The 23312-nt window shown below is 45.2% G+C and overlaps 1 protein-coding gene across 1 annotated transcript; it reads left to right on the plus strand.

Moving 5' to 3' along the window:
* The first annotated feature begins 5786 nt into the window (after positions 1-5786).
* Positions 5787-8302, plus strand: LOC136513019 (uncharacterized). Its single transcript, XM_066507019.1, has 3 exons — positions 5787-6496; positions 6703-6926; positions 7475-8302. Exons 1-3 carry the CDS (start codon positions 5950-5952, stop codon positions 8033-8035), a joined length of 1332 nt encoding a protein of 443 aa, XP_066363116.1. The 5' UTR covers positions 5787-5949; the 3' UTR covers positions 8036-8302.
* Positions 8303-23312: the final 15010 nt, after the last annotated feature.

Genomic DNA, 23312 nt, shown 5'->3' on the forward strand with positions numbered 1-23312 from the left:
CTTGCGGGATCGATTCGAACCCCTTACATTGCGCCACGCATCCAATTGTAGTTCCAATAAATTTTGAGCGAATTTTACTTGTGATTATATATATTTATATAAATATGTGCATTCATGATTCACCATCTATAGCCAGTTGCTGAGGCGCAGAGGAAACTAAAGAAGCTGCTTTTTTTGTAATATATAATAAGATACTAAGATACTCTCCATGTAACTAACTACTTATGGATTAATGAATTCTTGTGATTAATGTGTCATTTGGTTTTGGAGTTTTGGAGCAGCGTTCACCTTTTTTTTCACTTGATATCCATCAGCCTGTTCGTTTGGGCTGGTTTGACTTATAAGTCATGGTTGAAAGTACCGTTGGCTAGTTTGGTGTGAGAGAAAAATACTGTTCGTTGGCTGATAAACCATGGCTTATAAGCCAAATACGACCAATCGAACATGCTGCATTTATGACTAAACAATTCGTGGATTAATGAATTCTTGTGATTAATGTGTCCAAGTATGATATCGGTTTTTTCTCAGTCGTTTAGCTCTTCAACAAGGTAGACATGCATCTAAATATTATCTCCGTTCTTTTTGCATGTCATTTAGGTCATTTTTTGTTGTTGTTGCATATCTCGTCGACATGGTATCTAACTTGCACATTATACTTTGGCCATTGCTTTTTCCACATGACTATGACTATGCATACTTTCACGATCTCATTATAGGACAGCATGTATTGGAATTTTGAAGCGATACTAGCTTCTACATTCTAGGTCGGCATATCATAACAAATTCACTAGTACCAGTACTATAACAATTTACACTTTCAAGTACTCGTTCGATTTCGTGCCCGATCCATGTTGAAGAAACACCACTGGTACAGAACAAAGCTTTACTCCCGGTGGGGAACCCCCTCTAGTCCCGGTTCCCCACCCGGGAGCAAGCATCCGGGACTAAAGGCCTTTAGTCCCGGGTCAGGAATCGGGACTAAAGGTAACACTAATCGGGACTAAAGGTCCTCCCAGCTTTAAAAAAATAATGCCTCCCACCGCTGCGTCCCGTGAGATTCGAACTCAAGACCTCATGCATTGCCTCGCGCGTAGCTTACCACCCCCACCTACATAACACATCTGACAAGGGATGTGATGCTTTCCTTTTGAACTAACCCATTGGGGGACCTTTAGTCCCGGTTGGTAGTCTCGGTTGGTAACACCAACCGGGACTAAAGGTTGGGGACTTTTAGTCCCGGTTGGTGGCTCCAACCGGGAGTAAAGGTCCACCTTTAGTCCCGGTTGGTGTTTCCAACCAGGACTAAAGGTCCCCTGCCACTATGCCGAGCGCAGTAGCCGTTGGGCAGGGAACTTTAGTCCCGGTTGGAGACACCAACCGAGACTAAAGGTCTCTCTAGTCCCGGGCGTAAAAAATGTCAGGACTAGAGCCCATTTTAACCTCGTATGAAAGGTCTGTTCTCTACTAGTGCACGGAAATGGTTCATATGGTTGGCGCACATTAAGAGGAATGAATAGGAATATCACCTCCGCCCTGCACCTGTGTCCGATACAAGGGATTATAAGTTGTCTTAAACCATAACATCGGTCCTATGTTTGGCCTTCTCTCAAAAAACATGCTATGTTTGGCCGAGTTCGTGGATAAATGTAGTATTATATATCATGTATACCACATTAAAGTGATGAATATGTATTTCGTAATATAACTAATAATGCTCATAGCATATTTGTTATTGTTCGAACTAAGTATATCTTGACTTCAAACAATCTCAAAATCTCTTGTATTTTACTCCTACCCTTTTCAAATAAAAAATCCCTCTTGCTCATATTTTTGTACGACCATATATCCTTCCTGGGTTGAAGCGTCTGCTGATGCTTGGAGGAGCTAGACACATTGTTGCACCGCACGCTCAAGATCAAAGGGGGTGGCTTTGGGCAGGATTTGGGTGGAGATATACCCCCACAGAGATGTTGTTAGGACCTATTGCAGACCATGCTTAGGAGAGGATTCACGGCTCTGCTGGATTGGAGAACAGCTCTTAAGGAAGATCTTGGTTGGGTGTGCATCAAAGCCAAGAAGAGTATTTCTGATCCTTTAGCTGCGTGGCGAGAGAGTCACTTGTAATTTGTGCTTCCTTTTCTTTTTGGGCTTTGCAAGCCTTGTATTTTGTACATATGTAGCTTTGCCCTGTACATACTTACAGAAAATGAAAAAAGAAAAAAAATAGGTAGGGAGCTTCCTGCTGTTCCCTTAAAAAAAGAGGATTCACGGCTAGATGATGAATGTATGCAATAGTTTTTTCCCCAGCTGCTCCTTATAAATAAAATTAAATTTTTGAAAGAATTTAGAGTTGGTCCTCATTTTTTAGGGCCTGTTTGGAACGCAGGAATCAAAAACACGGGAATAGGAAAAAAACGCAGGAATGGGGTGAGTGTGTAGTGGTAAAATAGAAGAAAGGAAAAACGCGGGAAATAACTAGAAGGGGTGTTTGGAACGCAGGAATCCATAACACAGGAAAAACGCAGGAAGTAACATGTTAATTTCCTACTTTCCGTGGGCAAGCTCGAAGGAAATCAAAACCAGAGATCTGAGTGGATTCTTTTTTTTTCCTGTAAAACGAGCGTCTGCATGTAGGATTCCAAATGAAAGGAACTGAGATTTCCTTTGTTCCAAACGCGCATTCTCACTTCCTTTCCTCCATTTTGCAATTCCTGTACTTTTCTTTTGATATTCCTGCAATCCAAACGGGGCCTTAAAGTGGCATGCTTGCCTTTTTAGTTTTTAGTTGCATATTTCTAGATATGGCGGTCTTCTGTAAAATACATTGGTATGATTGAAAAACATTCTTTGACGAGAATATAAGAAAAAAAATATAATACAGTACCAATACGTTAAATGATGCATGATCATTTTAGGATTTAGATGAGATTATCCCTGTAGCTGCAGCGCGCTAGTATCAACATGGTGAGCATAAACGTTGTTTTTGTAGTCATATGTATTTTTCAATTAATAATTTAAATAATGCTACACGATACATTAGATGTTTTCTGATTTCACGAATGATTAATATGGTGAGGATAAACATTGTTTTTATAGTCATATGTATTTTTTAATTAATAATTTATATAAGCTACACGTTGTACATGAGATGTTTTCTGATTTCATACCTGACATGTGCATAAGGTGGCCAAAGGTTGCGGAAGGGTTTTTTGTCGAGCTATTTGCTTATGATGAAAATTCCAGGGGATTTTTAATTTATATGCATGACCAGCGCCGGTCCTATAATTTTGAGGGCCCTCCGACGAACTCGTCGCGACGGCCCTCTAGACCATAAAATATTATAATATATAGGCTAATTTTACTTGTAAAGGGAAAGCAAATCCAATAATATATTTTTAATTTAACATGTTTGATAATTATCGAGAGTGAGAAACAACGTAGACTTAAATTATCATTAACTTGTTGTGCTCTTCTTCTTGATTATCAGGTGCATCTATAGGGTTGTCATCACGCACAGCACTACTTGAAGCTGAAAAAACTTATCTAAAGCACCTTGTTGCGACTGAACAAACTGTTCTTCTTATTTTTTCCGTTTTCTTTTCGCAGCCCCTGACAAATGTTTCTAAGATAACATTCTAAAATTCTTACACCTGACCTAAATTATAAGAAAAACATAACTAAGAAAAAAAAACCTAGGGCCTAGACAATTTGGACATGAACTGATTCAGAATCAAGATTCACAAATCACAAAAAGGGCAGAAGGCAATAACCAAGATCAGATATTCAGATGTCGTCGACTCGTCGTCCTCGTCGAGCCCTGCCTCGGCTGCCTTGTCGCATGGTGATCGCCCGATCGACGCTGCGTCTCGCCGTTTACGAAAGTCTGGTCACGATCGCTGTGCGGGGCTGCAGAAGTCGCGATCGCTATGCGGGGCTGCGGTGTTGGCGGCTCGGCTCCTCGCCTCCTGAAAAGAAAGAGGCCGACGCTGATGGGCTGCTGGCCTGCTGGCTGCTGCACCTTCTCATTAATCCTAAATTCTAATGAACTATAGCTAAAGGGTATGGGGTCTTATATACTTGGACTTGGGCCCCCATCCCGCATGGGCCCTCGACCATCGCACCTCTTGCCCCCCCTTAGGCCGGCACTGTGCATGACCACATGACTATTTAAAGTGCGTCACAAACAAAAGACTCAGTGTCGGGTTTATAAACCTAGGATCCCTCGTAGACCAGCTTCCCAACAAAAGCTTGGCCCAACAGACAACGTTGTGAGCAATGCACAACTAATGGGCCGGCCCAAATACCTAAACAACAGGCCAGAAGGGCGATCCAATCACCAACTGGAAGGCCTGACCGAGGAGGAACGGCGCCCGCTTCCGACTCCGGCCCGCCTCTCCGACCGGAGCACTCGCTTCGGTCTCCAGCCCACCTCCAGACGGCCTCTCCGACCGGAAGGCCTAGCCAAACACCACTTCCGACTCCAATCCGCTTCTTCGACCGGGAATGCTCCGAGCCTCTGCTTACGGCTCCTCTCCGATTGGCGCAATCAGAGCCGACTGGGACCGACCGATCGGGACGCCCGCTCGGTAAGGACTAGGAAATGGACGGAGAAAGTAAGGCATGGTACACAAGTCAAACCGAAATACCAGGGACCGTACCCTGTGCACCTGCCAGACAGTACCCTGCGACCTGCCTGGCATGGCAGAACGCAAGCAGTGTTGTAGGCGCCAATATTTTCCCCTACAGTGTTGTGGGCGCCATCAACTCCCATACCAAACAAATACGGTATGGCTCCCCCCACGTGCCTCTGAGGCATCGACAGTGTTGTGGACGTCGACATTTACCGTGGCAGGCGAACATGGTAAAGCCCCCTACATGTCTCTCGGCATCAACCGTATAGCAGGTACCAACATCTGCCATACCTGAAGAAGACGACGCAACCTCCCACGTGCATCTGACATTCAACAGTATTGTGGGCGTCTACCATCATCTTGTACCCGCCGACGTGGGCAGCAAGACTTAGCAGCGAACGTACACTCTCCCTCTCACTTGTAAGGTCATCCCCTTCATCTATAAAAGGGGATGCACTCTCTTCCAACAGATAGGTTGATTCAGATCGATCAAGTCCACTAGGACACAACAACAGAACCACCAGGTTCAAACCCCGAGCACACGCTCGAACACATTGCACCTAGCGGAGCTCCCGTCACTCTCGGCCCCTCTGACCAAAGCCCGACCGGACCTCTTGTACCCCCATCTTTCTCCTTCTCGTTTGTAACCCCACTGCAAACTTCGAGCACCTGGGCTCAGGAATAAAGTCACCGATCGACTCAAACTAGACGTAGGGCACGTTGCCTGAACCAGTATAAACCCTGTGTCATTGAGTGCTAGGCCACCTCCGATCACAACGTACAGCAAAACTACAAATATTTACGTGTTGGTCACTTTCTGCACCGACACTCAGGTAGTGAACATGGTTATTGTGGTATGAAGTAGGTTGTTTCGATTTTACATATAAAAACTTAAATTATGTTCTAATTGCTCATGCTTTATGAACACTTATCATACAATAATAGTGATGATTACAAACAAAACGTTCTAAATACAACATTTAAAATATTATTTTTTATGGTACAGTATACATACTGTCAAAAAAATTATACATTCAAATTTAAATTATGATGGTATTACTTTTTATTCCATTGCTTGCAATTGCAATATAGAAAGGACTAGAAGAGGATATATGTTGATGACGGAGCGTGCTTTGTCGAGGTGTCCGATTCCCTCCCACCGGACATCCTGGGCCAGTGGGCTGGTCAATTTGCATAGAAATTTAGCTGTGGGCTGACCCGATTCGCAAACCCTAGATCGGCTCTTTTCTTTCTTTTCCTGCTTCTGATTCTGAAAAAAAAAATCCCCCAATCCTTCCTTGTCGGCGGCGTGTTCATCATGGCGGAAGTAGAGGCGGAGGCGGGGTCGGGTTTGGAGCCGAAGGCGCCTACGTGGGCAGAGTCGCTGGCGATGGAGAAGCGCTTGGACGCGTTGAGCCAGCAGATCGCGGACCTGAACAAGGTCGTCTATCCTCGTCGGGACGGGAGTCCTTCTGCGGTGGAGTATCCTGATCTATCAGGCCTGAGCGAGGCCGACCGAGCGGCGGAGTCGGCGCGGCTCCGTGAGCAAGCATGGGACGAGACGGTGAAGCGAGGCGAGGCCAACGAGGAGCTGCTGCGCTTGGGGCGGGAGTACGTCCGGCTCGCCTCTGAGATGAGGACTCCGGATTTCTCCGGCATGACCGAGGCCGACCGGGCGGCGGAGGCGGAGAGGCTCAGGAAGGAAGCGTTGGAGAAGGCGCGTCGTCTCCAGGAGGCGGGGGACCCCGAAGGTCGGCGGCGGGAAGCGGAGGCTCGCATCCTCGACTTCGACCCCAAGCAGAAGGGCATCTACTACAACCGGCTCTGCTTCGTCAACCTCGCAAGTTTCGACCTCGACGAGGAATGTAAGTCGCCCACGATTCTTCCGGCAATGTTACTACTGCTGCTAGAGCTTCTCTTTTCTCCTTTCTCTTCTCTTTTTTTTTTTTTTTTTGCTTGATTATATTATATGATTGTGTTTGCACTTTCATCTAGTTTTGCTAGAACTATTATTTATTGTAAGCATGAATTCAAGCTACCTTGTTTACTTTGTGGTTTTCCTGTGGTACAGCGCCCCATGGTCCGATGAGATTTACTGATGATGGTGCATTCGAAATGAACAAGCCACACATGCTTTGCGGGGGAGTAAACATCTTATCTGTCAAGATAGCCTCTTCGGATGTCGGCTACCCGATCCGAGTGTATGGCACTGTTATTGCCCGGGACTGCATTGACAAGAAGTGTGTTTATCTCTACCGCCGCCCCAGAGACCGATGCCAACTCATTAACTCTAAGGTACAGCTCCTTCTCTTCCCAACAAACAAACAATGCATTACTTACTTTTTGTTTCAATAAATATTACACCCTATATTTTGTACCAAGATCATAAGGCTAAAATCTATATACTGACATTCAAATTGATTTCTATGGGTTGAGAATGTATCTGCCAGATGTCTTCAATAAGTATACGTAATTCCCATCGTCATCTGCTGTTTGAATCCATGGTGATGGAAGTTAAAATTTTGGATGCCACTAATTTATTTCATGCAAACATTAGCTGGCCGCACCATAATCGCAATCGTAATAAAATAAAGGTGTTTAGAAAACTTGCCATGCTTGTTTTTAGTGCTTGTTTGTAGACTCTGTTGGGCTAGCATTCTATATTTGCATGGTTGTAAATGGTAAAACTAGATGATCCATATCTGCTGGACCAGTGCCAGCTGCCTCATCTAGAAGAGGAACATCTTCAGTGTGCTGTGTGGCTTAAATTTCATCCACTTTTTGCACAACACATTGTATTTGGAATAATATGTCACTGACCTATCATGTAAACCCTTTTGCAGGATACTCCTTTGATCTTGACTGGCCCAAAACGAGGACTTGCATTATTAGACGCTATGTATGTTGAGATTGATCTGAAGATAAAGGGTCGTCATGGGCAGGACAGAGAACTCAGCAAAGGAGTGTTGTTTATCAAAGGCACAGTTCACCGATCATTGAAGAAATGTGAGCTTCAAAGCAATTCTCTTTCAACAAGGCTCAGTACTGTGGATGTGATGTATGCAGTTGCACCTATTGCAGTGGAGGCAACTATTGCAGTTGAAGTTCTAGAGGGACATTTTGATGGAAAAATCACTGCCCACACCTCCAGCATCAAGAAAAGCATTGTGCTTTATGATAGCAAAGTGCCTGGTGATAGTCATGGAGTTATCCAACTTAAGCGACCTGTTGTGTCTGTCTTTGTAAAGGATATGCTGGTAATTGTTGCAAAGACTGGTGATGGTGAATCTGTACGCAGAATTGGATTTCCACCAAGGATGAAAGGCAGAGAAGAAGCTGTAATCACAGTTGGTGTCACTATGATGCGCGTGAAGGTTGCTTGGTCAATAATGGACCCCTCTTAAGTTTGCAGTTACATAGATGTGCATGCTTCGGTGTGGCCATATCTGATCTGATTAACTGATGCTACGTCTACCAATAAGTTGTGCAGTACCCTGCTGGGGTAGAGAAGTAATAGTGCTCCCAAATTGTTGTGTTTCCCTTGTTATGTGGAACCACTATCTAGTTATGTTGACATGTCTATGCTTGTGATATCAAGCCAACTAGTTAATAGATTATTATCGTGGAACATTTGCCCTAAAAAAAAATGCCCTGGAACATACACTGTTCACCTAAAGTCTCTTTAAGCTTTTATTTATACATCGTTTAAACGTTATACAATGGTTCTGGTACGACGTTTCTGTTTAAGGGTCTAAACTACAAATTAGACCATGTGTGCACAAAAACTGAAACGGTATCACCACAAGCCTGATGACAAATACTACCGCAGCTCCAACAGGCTTTCTAAATCCCTCAGCATAATCCGATTTAGCATCTGAGGAGGGAAAAAAATGTCTCGAACAGCATCTGTATCTCGACCTCTCCATCGTCCATTCCTGATTTCCCGCGCGCAGAATGGTAGGCACGAGAAGAGCCCAGGCACTGACGAAGCAAGCAAGAGCAGAAGGGGCAAAAACAGAGAAAATTCACACAACAAAATCAAATCAGCGAAGCAATCTTCAAAGACCATCAGTGATAGAAATGATAAGTCGTAGAACCAGTTGTCTAGCGGTGGAGGCAACGATCGGAGCCGAAAGTTGATGACGTGGCACTTTTAAATATGAAGAGAGGGCTAATTTTACAAGACTTGTTTTCACACTAGTTTTTTTTTTTGGAATGCTATTTATTTTAGAGAATAGCTGAATTCTAGTTTTTGGAATATATTTTTACATAGTCTCTTGGAATTGCTCTAAGCACATAAGTTAAAATTGCCATGATAATAAAAATAACATTCGAGAACACCAAAAATAAAGGAAACTGAGCACAAATAATACAATATGCGATGAAAAACTTAAATGATATGGGATCCAACAATTAGTTTTCTTTGTCACAAATAATGACATGTAAAAACCTCTCTTATAGGTTATTACTAGTTAGCATTTAATAAAAGATTATATGTCCCCTTCAATAGCTTCTATTGAGCACCAAACACGTGGGATGCTGCTAACATTGAGTATTAGGCGTAGCACAGACTTGGATGCTGCTAACATTGATTAGTAGGCATAGCACAGACTTGACGTTAAGTCAGTACATCTGCCAAGTACAAAGGCATTGTGGCAGCTGCTTATTGGAAAACCCTGCAGTACAAGATACACAAATAAAATTCACGAAGGTTAGAGTGTATTTCTTTAATTCTTTCCGGTGCCTAATTTGCATTGATCCGCTTGTGCTGAAAGACCTCAAATGTTTGCAACAAAACAAGCCTAGTTACAAATATTGTCATGTATAGCAAGAAAAAACTTCAATTATATTCAATATAGAATAGAATTAGATTAATTATCGATAATGCATATGTACATGCAAAAACCTCTCTACGTTCCATAACTAAGGGAGCAAGCCGTACAAACCTCAATTGTTTGCAATCATGGCCAAAAAATTTGCACTTCCAAGAGCTTCATCTAAAGCAAGGAATTGTTCTTAATTGAGAAACCATGGCAGCAATATTAAGATGGGCCAGAAGAGCTTCCTAATGTGTATGAATTAGAACATGCACAAATTCTAGTAGGACACTAGCCTTAGCATTACGCTGGACCTCTATCAGAACAGGGGAAACAGAGCTCATGAAATCTAACTGCTACTAATCATAGCAGCAGGTAACTTCAGAGACATCCATGGTGTATGTATACACAGACATACATAATGCTGAAAATTCATATCAGGCAGTCTTAGGTGGGCTCTCGAACCTGATGTTCTGTCTTGGTCCTTTTCTCTAACCAGCCCATTACCAATCATATACACCATGCTGAGTTGTTGGACGAAATTTGGATGTCTTCTAAAGATCTGTCCTGACACGCGCATGAGGGAGATGATGTCGTCACCGTGGTGCTAGAATGGAGGCCGCCGCTTCAAACCAGCGGAGAGTCGGAGGGTGACTGGTGAACGCCTGGCAGACCTGGTCGTGGGGAGGGTGGACGACGGGCCGGGGTGACAGTGCACTCTGAGGTGCCAAGACGGGGGTGGTGGTAGGCTTGGAGGCATGAAGCTCCACAAAGATCCAATGAGGACGGGGCAAGCGTTGCATGGAGGAGGGAGCCGAGGAAGGAAGAAACGCCCCCCATGCCACTGCCACTAGAGGAGGGATGACATAAGGTGAACATGGACGGCGCCTTCAATTCAATGAGCGGTGGAGCATGTTGGCGGCAATGAAGAAATAGAGGCCATGGCAGTAAGAGAGGGTACGTGGAGTATACGCGCGCCTTGCTGCCGAGAAGAGAGTGAAGCACCTGTGGTGATTGAGACTAGCTGCATGAGGTCGCGCCCACGGGCGGCGCCGGCCCCATGTCCAGGCCTCCGGGTGAGGAGAGGAAGCCGAGCGCGTGGCCGGCCACGGCGGCCAGGAGCACGCCGCGCCGCCGTTGAACGACATGACGGCCAGCATCACAAGGTAGGGCCTTGTTTGGCTAGTCTTTTGTATCCTTTCTCCTCTAATAAGCAATAAATGTTACCATGATTTTCACAAATATAAAACAAATTACTACTAAATTAGTTAGTTTCCTTCATACTTCTAGTCATCAAGGCTGGGTTCTGTTTTGATGAGAAACTCCCCTATGAAAGTTTCCTGACAGAGATTTAGATGGCGGTGACTCTAGACGAAGGTAAATGGAATTTGGAGGTTGGTGACCCGATCGAACTCCTGTTTACACAAAAGTGGCTTTCACCATAGACACTTATTTAGTTGAGTTTCTGGTTATGAGAGGGCGTAGCGGCTTACTAACAGGTAAATCAGCAGATGGTGTGAAGAAAGTAGCTGGTGAATTTGTACCTAAGTCAAAAATCATTTGTTGAACCATTATTTGATGTAGAATCATTACCGCTTGTTTGTATTGTAAATTACCTATGGTTTGTGTTCCTATTGGATGGGGAGTAGAGGATGATAGGTCTAAACGTGTAATACCAAAAATTGGTGAATTAGTTGGTTGGATACGGTTATTTGTAGCCATAAGTACACATGCATAGAATAAAAGCTACATGGAGCTCAACACAGACCAATTCTAATATATATTAGGTTTTGGTTGACTAATATATTACCTCATGGCCTTCTTGATCTTGGTAACCAGCCTTTCACCACTCTGCAATTGTAATCCCATGGAATATGACAAGAATAAAATAAGGATCCAACAAAAGGATCCTATCAGCTGCAATTGCAGTTACATCCAACAGAACTGGCTCTGGACCCGATTGCAAGAGTGATGGCCGGATCATCACAACTGCATTTGATACATTCTCTCTGTTTAACATCATTGTGAAATATGCAGTTTCATCTTGACTGTTGTTAAAAAACTGCATAGGAAGTAAAATAATCCGTGCACTAATTGTGATTCCACATGATCTATTCATCAGAACTGCTCAATAAACGAGGGAATAAGCTTTAGCTAAACAAACTAAGACCATCTCAAATTAAACATAAACTGAGGGGATGAGCTGAAAGATGAGGGTGTTTCTTTGTGATAGTCTCTGAACATGTTTTCAAGAAAAAGTCTCCGAGCATAAACTAGTCAATGCTCAATCAAGCCTGAAGGAAACATGAAAGATTATACTATAAGTATACTAAGGCTCCAAAACAGAAATAATAATAACTACAGCAAGCTGGCAACATTTTTCACGAGCAGTGGCGGATTCAGGAGGGTGGCAAACAGATTCCCTACTAGGTTAAGAATTGGATGTAGAACTGATTACTTGCTGATTGACCAACCGAACATGGCCCATCCTTCTCTGCAATATCAAATACTAAACAGAGTGATGCTTTCCTGTCAAGACCACATCTTCCATGCGTTAGTGTTTCCCTGACCTATAACTGAATCTGAGGATAGAGAACTACTCTGCACACAAAAAGATCAGATGTATAATGTTATTCCAAAAACAATTGACAATCTGTAACTGACCTAAGCTATACCTTCTCCAGGGAAGTACATGACAGCAATAATTCCTTGGATTTTGATGTCCATTGAGCAGTAATCTCAAATATACCACTGCAAATATATTGGATTATACTTCAATCAGAACACTCAAATTACTGATGTGCTAAGACATGTTATTAATTACCATAGAGAATATTTACTTGAAGATAAACTGAAAGATGTGTTGAAGTGAATCTTTAAAAACAGAATGACCAAAACTTTCTGCAAACACAACTATTCCACCAGTTCTCCCCCACAACAACCTTCATCTCAACAACACCAACCTGAGAAAGAGAATATAAAGAAGAATTGTTAATTAGCAGCTTACATCCTCTTAATGAAAAACGGGTGAATGGCCCGATCGAGAGGAAAAAAACTGAGATTACTAACTATTGGTAGTTTGTTCATTACCATATTTCAAATGAAAATCATTTGACTATTTTTGTTGCAGAAACCACTATTACAAAGGGCAAACTTTTATCAACAAATTTAGCAACTAGTTACTTGGTGGCTGAATGTTCAATTCATAACAACACCAGAAAAAAAATATATATGCCAGTTACTTTACCAAATTGGGTGAAGCATTGAGTTCATATGCCAGTATGCAGATTGCACGAGCCTACTAATTTTCTGTTGATTGATCATTATATTCATATATAGTGGCTTGGTGAGACAAAAAAAAAACGTGCAATTTAAGCCCATGAATTATTGCATATCAACATTTCTTCAATTCTAGCTAAACAACCACCAAAACCAAGAAAATGAAACTAAATTTTCATCAACAATAAAAAGAACAGAACAAGGGCCTCAATCAACATGCTAATGTTTGGTCCAAACTTTAAAATGAAAAAGAAGGCAACAACCTAACTGCAAGAGGTAAAACATGTTTCGCCCACTGCAACTACAAAATGTTTTTTTACCATGAAAAATCCTATTGCAACCATTAAAAACCTATGTGTGCACGGGAGCAGGTTGTTCTTGTCGGTGATGTCGGCGTGGTGCCCTATGGCTGGGCTGCACGTGGTGGCCGCGGGGACGCACGCGGCCTTGGCTTCGCCTGTGTTTTGGGACAGAGCAGAGACAGAGAGGATGACATTCGTACGTACATGTGGGCCCAGTCCAGATAATTATTTTTTTTATTTCCTTTCCTCGTGTGTGTATTTGACATGCTATGTGTTGACCCGGTCAAAACCGCTGCCACATCATCTAAAACCATAGTGGATATGATTCGAGTCAAGGTGGTTTTGTAAGCTCGATCAGGGACCCGAAATGAAGTTTTGTTATTTCGTCCGTGTTATCTCCATAGCTCGAATTTTTTACTTTAGACGACGCGACTAACTACGTACCTATATCCATTGCAACATAAGAACATCACTACATATTGTAATCTACATGCTAAACTATTAAATCTAGCAAATTAATAAAAGAAATAGCAACTTTAAATTCTGTCAGTCTTGGGCGATTAAATTTACCGGCCCGTCTGTATCCATACTCAGGTCCATGTACGGGGTACATCCGACACTTTTGTACTTACAGTAAGTACTGTATTAATTACCATAGAGAAGCTGAGCAATGGATGGCGGCGAAGGAGTTTGTCGTGGATTTAGGGACGTGGGAATTGCCACCGCATGCACCAGCCGCTTTGTGATCGAACCAACCAAATTGCTTGAAAGCCTTGAACCAGCTGGTTTTGCTCCATCTATTCTCGAGCTTCGCTGCTTGCCTTGATCTAGCTGGAGAATCGACAAGTGGGCGCGTGGCCTCTGCATGCATCATATCGGTGGCTTCGTTCACTACGCCAGGTGTTTTCTATGATGGCTTGCGTACGTGGCTCAAAATGGCCAAGCAGTTTCAGGGCACTCTGCAGGATCAGGCAGTACGTTGGAGTGTTTATTAGTAGATCTGATGATCAATGAACAACTTTGCACCAAGGAATGCTAAAATAAATTTCAAGGTGATTTAATATCCTTTTGCAAATTGTAAGTCGTTTTACTTTTGTCTACGGCAAATATCTCTATCTTACCAATTTGTCGAAAATTTCACAAACATCTTAGGGCACCACGTCAATGACTGGAGAAGCCCTTATAACTCAGGACCAGCTGAAACTGCACAACTGCTACATGACACAAAAGAAAACATACTACTGTACATTGTATTTCTCGGATCATCAACTAGTGTTGTACGGACGGAGTACTGACGATGCCTGCCGTGCCTTGTGCCGTGTGTGTGCCGTGCCTTGTGCCTGTGAGTGCGAACTATGGCTCCATCGACCATCGAAAGGGGCACGGCACGTCCACAGTGACTTTTTTTTTTTTTACTTTTACAGATCTTTACCGCACCATCTCTTGGAGAGGACAGCCTTATGTTTTTTGACCGAGGTCCCTACTGAAGAATCAATGAAAAGAGAAGAAAGCGTTACAGGTACAAGAGTTCAGAAAAAGGGAAAACAGAGAGCTTAGCATTTGTTATCTTCTGCGCTCGAGATTTCATAGCACTAACAGTTTCCTCATCTCCTTTCCTCCACCCCTATCTCTATCTCTGCTGTTCATTTTTTTTTCCTCATCTCCTTTCCTCCACCCGCAACGCCACGGGATGAGCCAAGCGGCCGGCCGGAGCTAGTTTGACGCACTTTTGGTTGAACTGTTTGGCTGCGTCCAATTCAGTGGCTGCAAACTCGATCAGCTGCTTGAGACTACCTACTCATCGTCAAAGTCGCCAAGCATAGCCTTACTTTTCAAGTACTCTGATCAGCTGCCTGAGTGAGTATATATATAAATCATCAGAAAAAGGGCACTGGATTCACGGCGAGCACCCAAGGCAATGGCACACATTGTGGATCACCCCGAACGGCCTCTGCATTATTCTCAGCGGGCACCAAAGGAACATCAACGGCCTCAATGAGCTGCGACGACCACCTCCCTCTGCTTCTTCATGCACCTTCCTTTTCCCTAGCCTATCTTGTGTGGCGTGGTCACTAGACCTGCATGCAAGACAACAACAATCTAAAATTCATTACTTAGAAACTCTCACCTTCCATCCTAGGAAGGTCTCCAACAAGATCATACATTCTCTTCATTGCGTCCTCCCGAGCGTCAATCTTCTTCTATATCTCTGCTCTCCTATCCACTTGAAATCTAGGATGACGCTTTCTGCTTTTGCATATGATCTTAGCACTCTCACGTGCCTACTTCTTGCGATTCCTTATGAAAAAAAAAAATAAACAAGAGGATATAGATGTTGTAACCGTCTCCCAACCTCTTCTTGGCCCTAGTACTCCTCCCACTCACATTTTCAAGTGCCCTGCACAAACAAATTATAAAATTAGTGTTGCAAGCAAAATGATATAAAAGACAATTATAAAGTCAACGTAAACGTGACTAACTAGATCATGGTCAACCAAGTGTCCACAACAGAAGTCCCACGCCCAGCTCTGAAGGCACAAAGGCCATAGTTGGCTAGCAACCCACATGGCCACATGGGCAACGTCGACCAACATGGCTCGCACGTGCGTCCAACCTAGTCAGGACCATCGATCCACCGGAAGAAATAACACGCCTCCCAATCCTACGGTTGAAAATAACACCCCCAATAGCTCCCAATATTACAATACACAATAAGAGCAAATTAACAACATAACAACAAGCTCGCTTACACGGTAATCGTTGCAGCAATAGTAGGCCCGTGCAACAGTATCCTCATGCCTAGATTGATCCACCCCAGTTGGTTTGCCACAGTCACACATAGGCACGGGTAATTCTAGAGGGACAGGTGCATCTTTACCTGACATGTCCATCTACAGCTCTTTGAGACGACCCCTCTTTTGCCACTTGTGCCTACGCATCTACACGAAACAAAAAAAATAATATGGACAGCTAGTGGAATTATAGCCAAAAACATATAATAAACATTTCCTCTTTACTACATCATTAAACAACTAACTTAGTTTTTGACTAACCTAAACATAGAGCAAATGCAAGAACATGTGAACATACAACTCGAGGGCAACCACTAAACCCAACCTTCCTAACGTATTCGATCCACCTATATTATTCGATCACCTAAATTACTTTGCATTTCTTCCCAAAGAAAGATTTTGCTTGAAACTCTAGCTACCAAACCAACTCCTCAATCCACCAACAAAACAGGAAATGAGAGGGGATTTGCCTTGTCCTAGGGCGGGACAAAGCTTGGGGGCGACCACCAACTAGCTCCGGAGGCAGATCTGGCCGGGAGGAGGCCAGTGGCGCCAGTGCGGCCACCGGAGCGCCCAACTAAGTAGGGGAGGAAGAGAGAAATGAGGAAGAGAGAGAGGGAGGGAGGGAGCCGCAAGCGGCTCTGTAAGTCGTCGCTGCTGCGTCAGGCAGGTTGGCACGGTAGCGCTGCGCCAGCGTCGATGGCGTGGCAAGCCAGCCATGTTAGCGAGTTGATGCAATTTGACCACGCCAGGAATTTAGGCGCGGCCAAACAAGTTAGATTCGAAAAAAAAACTGTGTTTTTTTTAAAAAAAATGTTAAAAAGGTTTAAAATAAAAAAATCGCAAAAGGACACTCGCAGCAGGTGCGGCCCGCTTTTCCATGGCCTCTTCTCCCAAAAATTGGGTAGAGATGGTGCGTATGCAGCACCGTGCGGACGCCCACACAGATGACGACGTAATTGCAATCGAGGTCGTATTACGCTCTAACCTGGCTAGTTGGCTCGGCCGAGCCGGCTAATCCACCCTAACTCCCGAAGCCCTCCAACCTTCTCTCCGCGCCCAAGTCCTCCGATCCGCCGACGACCTCCTCTGCGCTAGGGGCGAAGCTACGTTGTAGCTTGTGGGTGCCCATGCACCCACAGAAATTTGAAAACCCACTATTAGGAACAAATTTTCACCATGGTTTTAGATCAAATTTTCACACCTATGAGAGAAACGCACCCCCTCTACTTTGCTCTAGCTTTGCCATTGCTCTGTACCACACACCAGCACCTCCCAGCTCCGTCCACACCTTCCCGCGCCGCCCTTAGCAACGCCTCCCGCTCCTGCACTTCCAAGACCCCACGATGGAGGAGCCGTCGGGTCGCCACATGGCCTCCTGGCAGCAAGCCGGAGGAGCTCGGCCTCACGGAGGTGGGGTGGGGGAGCTCTTGATGGAGGAGGTTGCGTCCGACGCGAGGTCAGCCGGGAGGAGAGGATCGATGCCGCAAGCTTGGCCAGGAAAGGTGAGCCTATTGGACCAAATTTGTGGATTATATTTTGTTTGGTACTGGGATGACAAGGACATTGCAGGCAGGATGTGAATAGCGAACTATATCTCTGATTTTAGGCTTCCCTGCAGGTTTCTAAAGGGAGTGAAGGAAGAGAGAGGACTGTCTACCATAAGATTGCAAGGAAGAAACATGAAGTGTGACTAGTCTGATTATTGTACAATGTATGGATGTGAAGCTGCTTTGGAAAACAGAGGCGCTAGCGCCCGGACGTCCGATGGATACGGATCCATCGGACGGTTCTGTTCCGCACCGTCCTAGCGCTCCCGTTCCGCACCGCACGCCCGTCCGCACCGTTCCACACTCCCCTAGCGCACTCGTTTCGCACCGCACGCCTGTCCCAGCGCTCCCGTTCCTAGCGCTCGAGCGCTCACTGGCCATAGCATGCTACCAGCACCTGCATCCCGCACCTGTCGCGTCCACCCCACACCCGTGATGAGCATGCTGCATGCCCAGTGCCCCCATGGCCACAGCACCCCCGCGTCCGCCGGCCCCAGCACCTCCGACCGCTAGGCCCCGGCGAACCACGTGCCCCCGTCCGTCCCAGCTCACCCCTCCCCGGCTGAACAACATAGAAAGCAGGAATAAAAACATGTGCAACAACACGGAAATAGCTACTGCAACATTAGGCTGAAGCAGCTAAAAGACCATGACCATATTATTGCAACAACGAGGAACAACAGCTGCAACGTTAGGCTAAAGCAGCTGAAACACCATGAACATATTATTGCAACAACACTGAACAAACTGCTGCAAACAATAGGTTGAAGGAGCTGAAACGTTTTGGAACATATTATTGCAACACTAGGATGAAGCATATGAAACAACACTCGAAATAAAAACACTTGCAATAACATGGAACAACTACTACAACATGAGATTGAAGCAACTGAAACATTTCGGAAGTATTATTGCCACATTTGTGCGAATCATATGAAACATGCCAGATAAGAACGATTGCAACATCGTCTGGAAAACAAGTGAAACATTTTGAAACAATGCTTGCAACAAACCTTTGAAACAAATGCAACAAAAGGCAAAAACATCCCCCAGATCTACTTGTGCAACATCCTTACGATTTAACTGCTACATACCTCTAAAGAGTATGAAACAACTGGAAGATACAATTGCAACATATAGGAGGGGAGAGAGAGAGCCTGCACGGGGAGCGCCATGGCCGCCAGATCTGAGGGCGTCAGGAGCTCCCTGTGTGAGAGGACACCGGTGTCGGGGAGGGGCGGCGCCGGGGTGGGGAGGAGGGAACCGGGGTGCGGGAAGGAGCCGCCACGGAGGACACTGGGTCGTCGGGGAAGGAGCGGTTCGGGTGGGGGCAGCGCCGCGCGAGCAGCTTGGGAGGGGTGCGTCGGCGAGCCGCTCATTGCTACCGCGAGCGGGGGCGCGAGGCTCAGGCGGGGGGCGCACGTCTCGGCGCGGGGAGACGACGGGAGCAGCTCAAGAGGGAGCGGCGGCGAGTGTCTCCGTATGGAGCGGGCAGCGCTCCCGTGGGGCAAGTGGATGAGGATGACTCGAACGAGTGGAGGAGCGCGAGCGGATGAGGATAAAGCGAGGGGAGCGAGTGGAGGAGCGCAGCCATGTCCGTCCAGAAGAAGAAGCGGGTCGGACGCTCGGATCCAAGTATTTTCGTTTGGAAAAACAAACTGTGCAGCTTTTTTTATTTGCCTTTGAGCTTGCTTTGCAAGAGTTAGTGGTACATATACTTCAAGATGTAATTAAGGATGGCAACGGGCACAGATTACCCACGTGCCCACGGGCACAAACCCGCTAAGAAGAGGGTATGGGTGTGGAGTTGTACCCGCGGGTGTGGGCGAGGGTTTGTAATTGAACCCGATGGGTAAAATCTGACGGGCACAAAAAACTCGTACCCGTGCCCGCTAGACCCACGAACCCGCTCCAGAGCCCTGACATGTGGGTGTTGACGTGTTGTGTCCTCGGTGTGTATAGAATCAAATCTAGCTAATTGTCTTTGAAAATCTCAACTATCAACATATGGTTCATACTAATTAATTAAATTTATAGAACTCGTGTGCATTTTTGCTAGTTAAAAAATATTTATTCTTTTCTAAAAATTGATATTGGCGGGCTAGCGGGTGTGCCCGCGGGTATGCTATGCCCGCGGGTAGCGGGTGCGGGCACACTTTTGTGCCCATCACGGGTAACGGGCACGGGTGCGGGTGCGGGTTTCCATACCATGTACCCGCGAAAAATGTGCCCATTGCCATCCATAGATGTAATATGCACATTGATATGAAATACGTATGTCATTTTGATTTTGAGCCGTAATACTTCAAGATGTAATATGCACATTCTGAAAAGTGTATGTCCCTTTAGAAGTCCAGATATCCCATTTTTCAAATTTCTGTCATATAGTCCAGGCATCACAGCTGGCAGGAGAGGACTAGTAGGTAAATTTAGGACCTTCGTTCTAAAAATTCACAATATCATCTGTACTAAAAAAAGAGTCTGATAGCAGTGGACAACTTTTTATAGTGCAAACTGCAAAGTGGCATCTTAATCAAGACACAAGAATTACATATTTTCATCGAACGAGGGCATTGGTCATCTTTTTGAACTACGAGTAAAAGATCTGTAAATCCTCCTTATATGTAAGCTTCAGAAGCATATCCATCTTTGAACAGCGGGGAAGGCATGGTTGAATCATTGGTAAAGTTTGACATAGCACTAGTACCACCACTGCCGCGTAAGGGTCCTGTGCATAGATATGAAATTGTTCATAACAATTTCCTATTAGCAAATAAAATAGGAAAAAGGAATAATGAGTCAAATTGATGACTTACGATTAATTGGTTTGGATCAGCAGTTTCATCTCTATTTCTTTAGCCTGCTTTGTATCTCCTGTACACAGAGATTAAAATAAGAAAAATTACTATAGAAGTAGGAACGCTGGAAACAAAATAAGCTAGAAAAAGATTGGATCAGTATATACTTAGGGTAGCGGCGGCGACGGCGGAAGTTGGGCCGGGCCCGGGCTCGCGTATTGGAGCTAAAGAGGAGCCGAGCCAATTAACCGGGATGGCAGCGAGCCACCGCGCGCTGCCAGGCGAACTCAGCCAATACCGAAGGTTGCAACTTGAATGGATGTCCGCACAGATACCGGGTACAGACCATCCGCTTGCTTCTTGAAAACCCCAGTGCGGCGAGCCGGCGACCCACCCTCGCCGCCGGGCCGGAGTCCGACGAGCTCCCGCTCCCCACCTCGTGAAAGAAAGGAGCAACCTTTTATGTTAAAAACGCCTCCTCTGCATGAGCGCCTCGCGGGTCGTCGCCGGTGGAAGCTCCGGCGGCCCCGGCGTCCACGCATCCCACCATTCCCACCCTCATCTCTCGTATTTGCAAAGAAGGATTCATGATGTCCGTCGCCGCACGGCTGTGTCAACCCCATCTCCGACGTAAACTCTCTTCCCGGCTTGCTTCTTGAAAACCCCAGTTCGGCGAGCCGGCGACCCACCCTCGCCGCCGGGCCGGAGTCCGATGAGCTCCCGCTCCCCACCTCGTGAAAGAAAGGGGCAACCTTTTATGTTAAAACGCCTCCTCTGCACGGGTGCCGGTGGAAGCTCCGGCGGCCCCGGCGTCCACGCATCCCACCATTCCCACCCTCGTCTCTCGTATTTGCAAAGAAGGATTCTTGATGTCCGTCGCCGCACGGCTGTGTCAACCCCATCTCCTACGTAAACTCTCTTCCCCGCTTGCTTCTTCGAACCCCCCCATGCGGCGAGCCGGCGACCCACCCTCGCCGCCGGGCCGGAGTCTGACGAGCTCCCGCTCCCCACCTCGTGAAAGAAAGGGGCAACCTTTTATGTTAAAAACGCCTCCTCTGCACGAGCGCCTCGCGGGTCGTCGTCGGTGGAAGCTCCGGGGGCCCCGGCGTCCACGCATCCCACCATTCCCACCCACGTCCACGAATAGTTTTAAAAGTTGAGGGGGTTAAAAAAACTGGTTTTGTAGTTTAGGGAGCAAAATCGGACGACCGCAATAGTTGTGGGAGGTAAATTAGACTTTTTCCTTCGACTCAAATTAATCTACAATTCTCATGTTACTTGTAGCACTCCACTTTTTGAGGCATTCCCCCCATTTTGTGATGTCTTATGCAAAGGGCGATCCTCATGACCAGGGTTCAAGTTGTATTTGTGCCTCTTTTAGTATTAGCATTTACTAGGTCAAGTAGTACCGGTCATAACCTAGTAGCTAAGAGGACACTGTTGGGGGAGCCCATTAGGTATATGGGTCAGGCCTTCCTAAGAAGAGGCCCAAATAGTTCATAGAGTAGTGCCATGTAAAATTTAAACCCACCAAGGGGCCTTTTGTAAATGACCATCACCTACATAAGTGCCCAATGGTATGAAGGCAACTGGACTCACTTCTACCCATATTAGCTTGCACCCAAATCCTAGTCTCTCTTCTCCTCACTAGCTTCTCCTCTATGGGTATGTTTGGATGACAACTAGATTATTATAATATGGATTATGCATGGGATTATTATAATCAGGATGATGGATAACAATCATGTTTGCGTCTCTGGATTATGGTGATTGGCTATGGTTGATTAAAGTAATAAATTCCTATTCTACCCCTTTCACAACAAACCTGTTGTTCGCGGATGTGTGTCGCTAGATCAAAATCTGATACTCTACCTCCCCTTCTGTTGTCCCATCCTGCTTGTGTTAAATACTCCTAGTAAATCCAACATCCTGCTTGTGGTAAATACTGCTAGTAATATCTTCACACACCTGTATCATTGTTTCTTGGAGATAAATAAAGTGAAAATAGTACTGCAGAATTAGATTTTTTAGGTAAGAGGAAACTCCTTTTTCGTTATAATTTGGGTCAAATACAAATTTTACCTCATGGCTCTGCCAATCAATAGAGTCCACGATCTTCTCGTAATTGGCAAATGCACTCTTGAGTAAAACTGACACAGTATCTACCATGTGCTGAGTCGCTACCATGAGTGCAAGGCTCAAGGTAATAATGATGAGGTGGATGCGGCGCTCTTCAGAGCTATCGTAGTTCTGCCGGAGACATGGCGCTTTCCAAGGTGGAGGGCTTGCCTGTATCGGATGTTCATGTACTCACCCCGTGTCGTGGATAGGATCCCTACACAAGTTGATGATGGGTATGAGCGTTTGTTCAAGATATGGAAGAAGATCAGCAAGCGCGTGCTTGGGGGAGCCGATGGATTCTCGCGGGATACGACGCTTATGCCCAGCTCCTACCTGCTGTTTCTATCCTTTTACGTCCCCAGATCAGTCTCAACCTACTCTAGATGTGAGTTAAGTACTCTTCAGTGTTTGAGTATTCAGTCTGTAGCTACGTCCCCAAGACCAAGCTCAAGTTGCTCTAAGATGTGAGTTAAGTACTCTTCAGTGTTTGTGACTTGTGAGTGTTCAGTCTCTACGTCCCCAGACCAAGCTGCTCTGGTGTGACTCAAGTACTCTTCAGTCTTTGTGACTGCTAATAATTTTTGTCTTTGAGAGAACCTGTTAATAACTTTTGTTGCCAGTAGAATCTTTTTGCACGGCAAGTTCGAATTGCTCTGGTGTGACTTAAGTACTCTTCAGTCTTTGTGACTGTTAATAATTTTTGTTGCCCAGTAGAATCTGTTGGTATCCCTATGGTTGGACGTGTGGAAAAAATTTTGCACGGCAAGTTCGCATTTTCTTCCTGGATACGACCATTGCACGTTATTATATACACACGCTGCTTTAAGATTCTTGCAATTCTACCGTACAGTACAGGTATATGTGCATGCTTCTTCACGGTAAAAATGTATTCCATTCCATTTTTGAATTTGAAATAAAAAAAAAACAGCCGGAACTAACAATACTTTGTCTGCTCCCACGAACCTGGGATACCAAAGCTACTACAGAATTTTTGCACGGCCAAAAAAATAGTCTACGGCCTT

Source organism: Miscanthus floridulus, chromosome 16 (assembly GCF_019320115.1).
Source record: "Miscanthus floridulus cultivar M001 chromosome 16, ASM1932011v1, whole genome shotgun sequence".
NCBI classification, from domain to species: Eukaryota; Viridiplantae; Streptophyta; class Magnoliopsida; order Poales; family Poaceae; genus Miscanthus; species Miscanthus floridulus.

Excerpts from the sequence above, each read along its gene's own strand:
- LOC136513019 (XM_066507019.1), top strand. The coding sequence starts at position 5,950 with ATGGCGGAAGTAGAGGCGGAGGCGGGGTCGGGTTTGGAGCCGAAGGCG. Across the intron at positions 6,497-6,702 it reads TTTCGACCTCGACGAGGAAT|CGCCCCATGGTCCGATGAGA; the intron begins GTAAGTCGCCCA and ends CCTGTGGTACAG. Across the intron at positions 6,927-7,474 it reads GCCAACTCATTAACTCTAAG|GATACTCCTTTGATCTTGAC; the intron begins GTACAGCTCCTT and ends ACCCTTTTGCAG.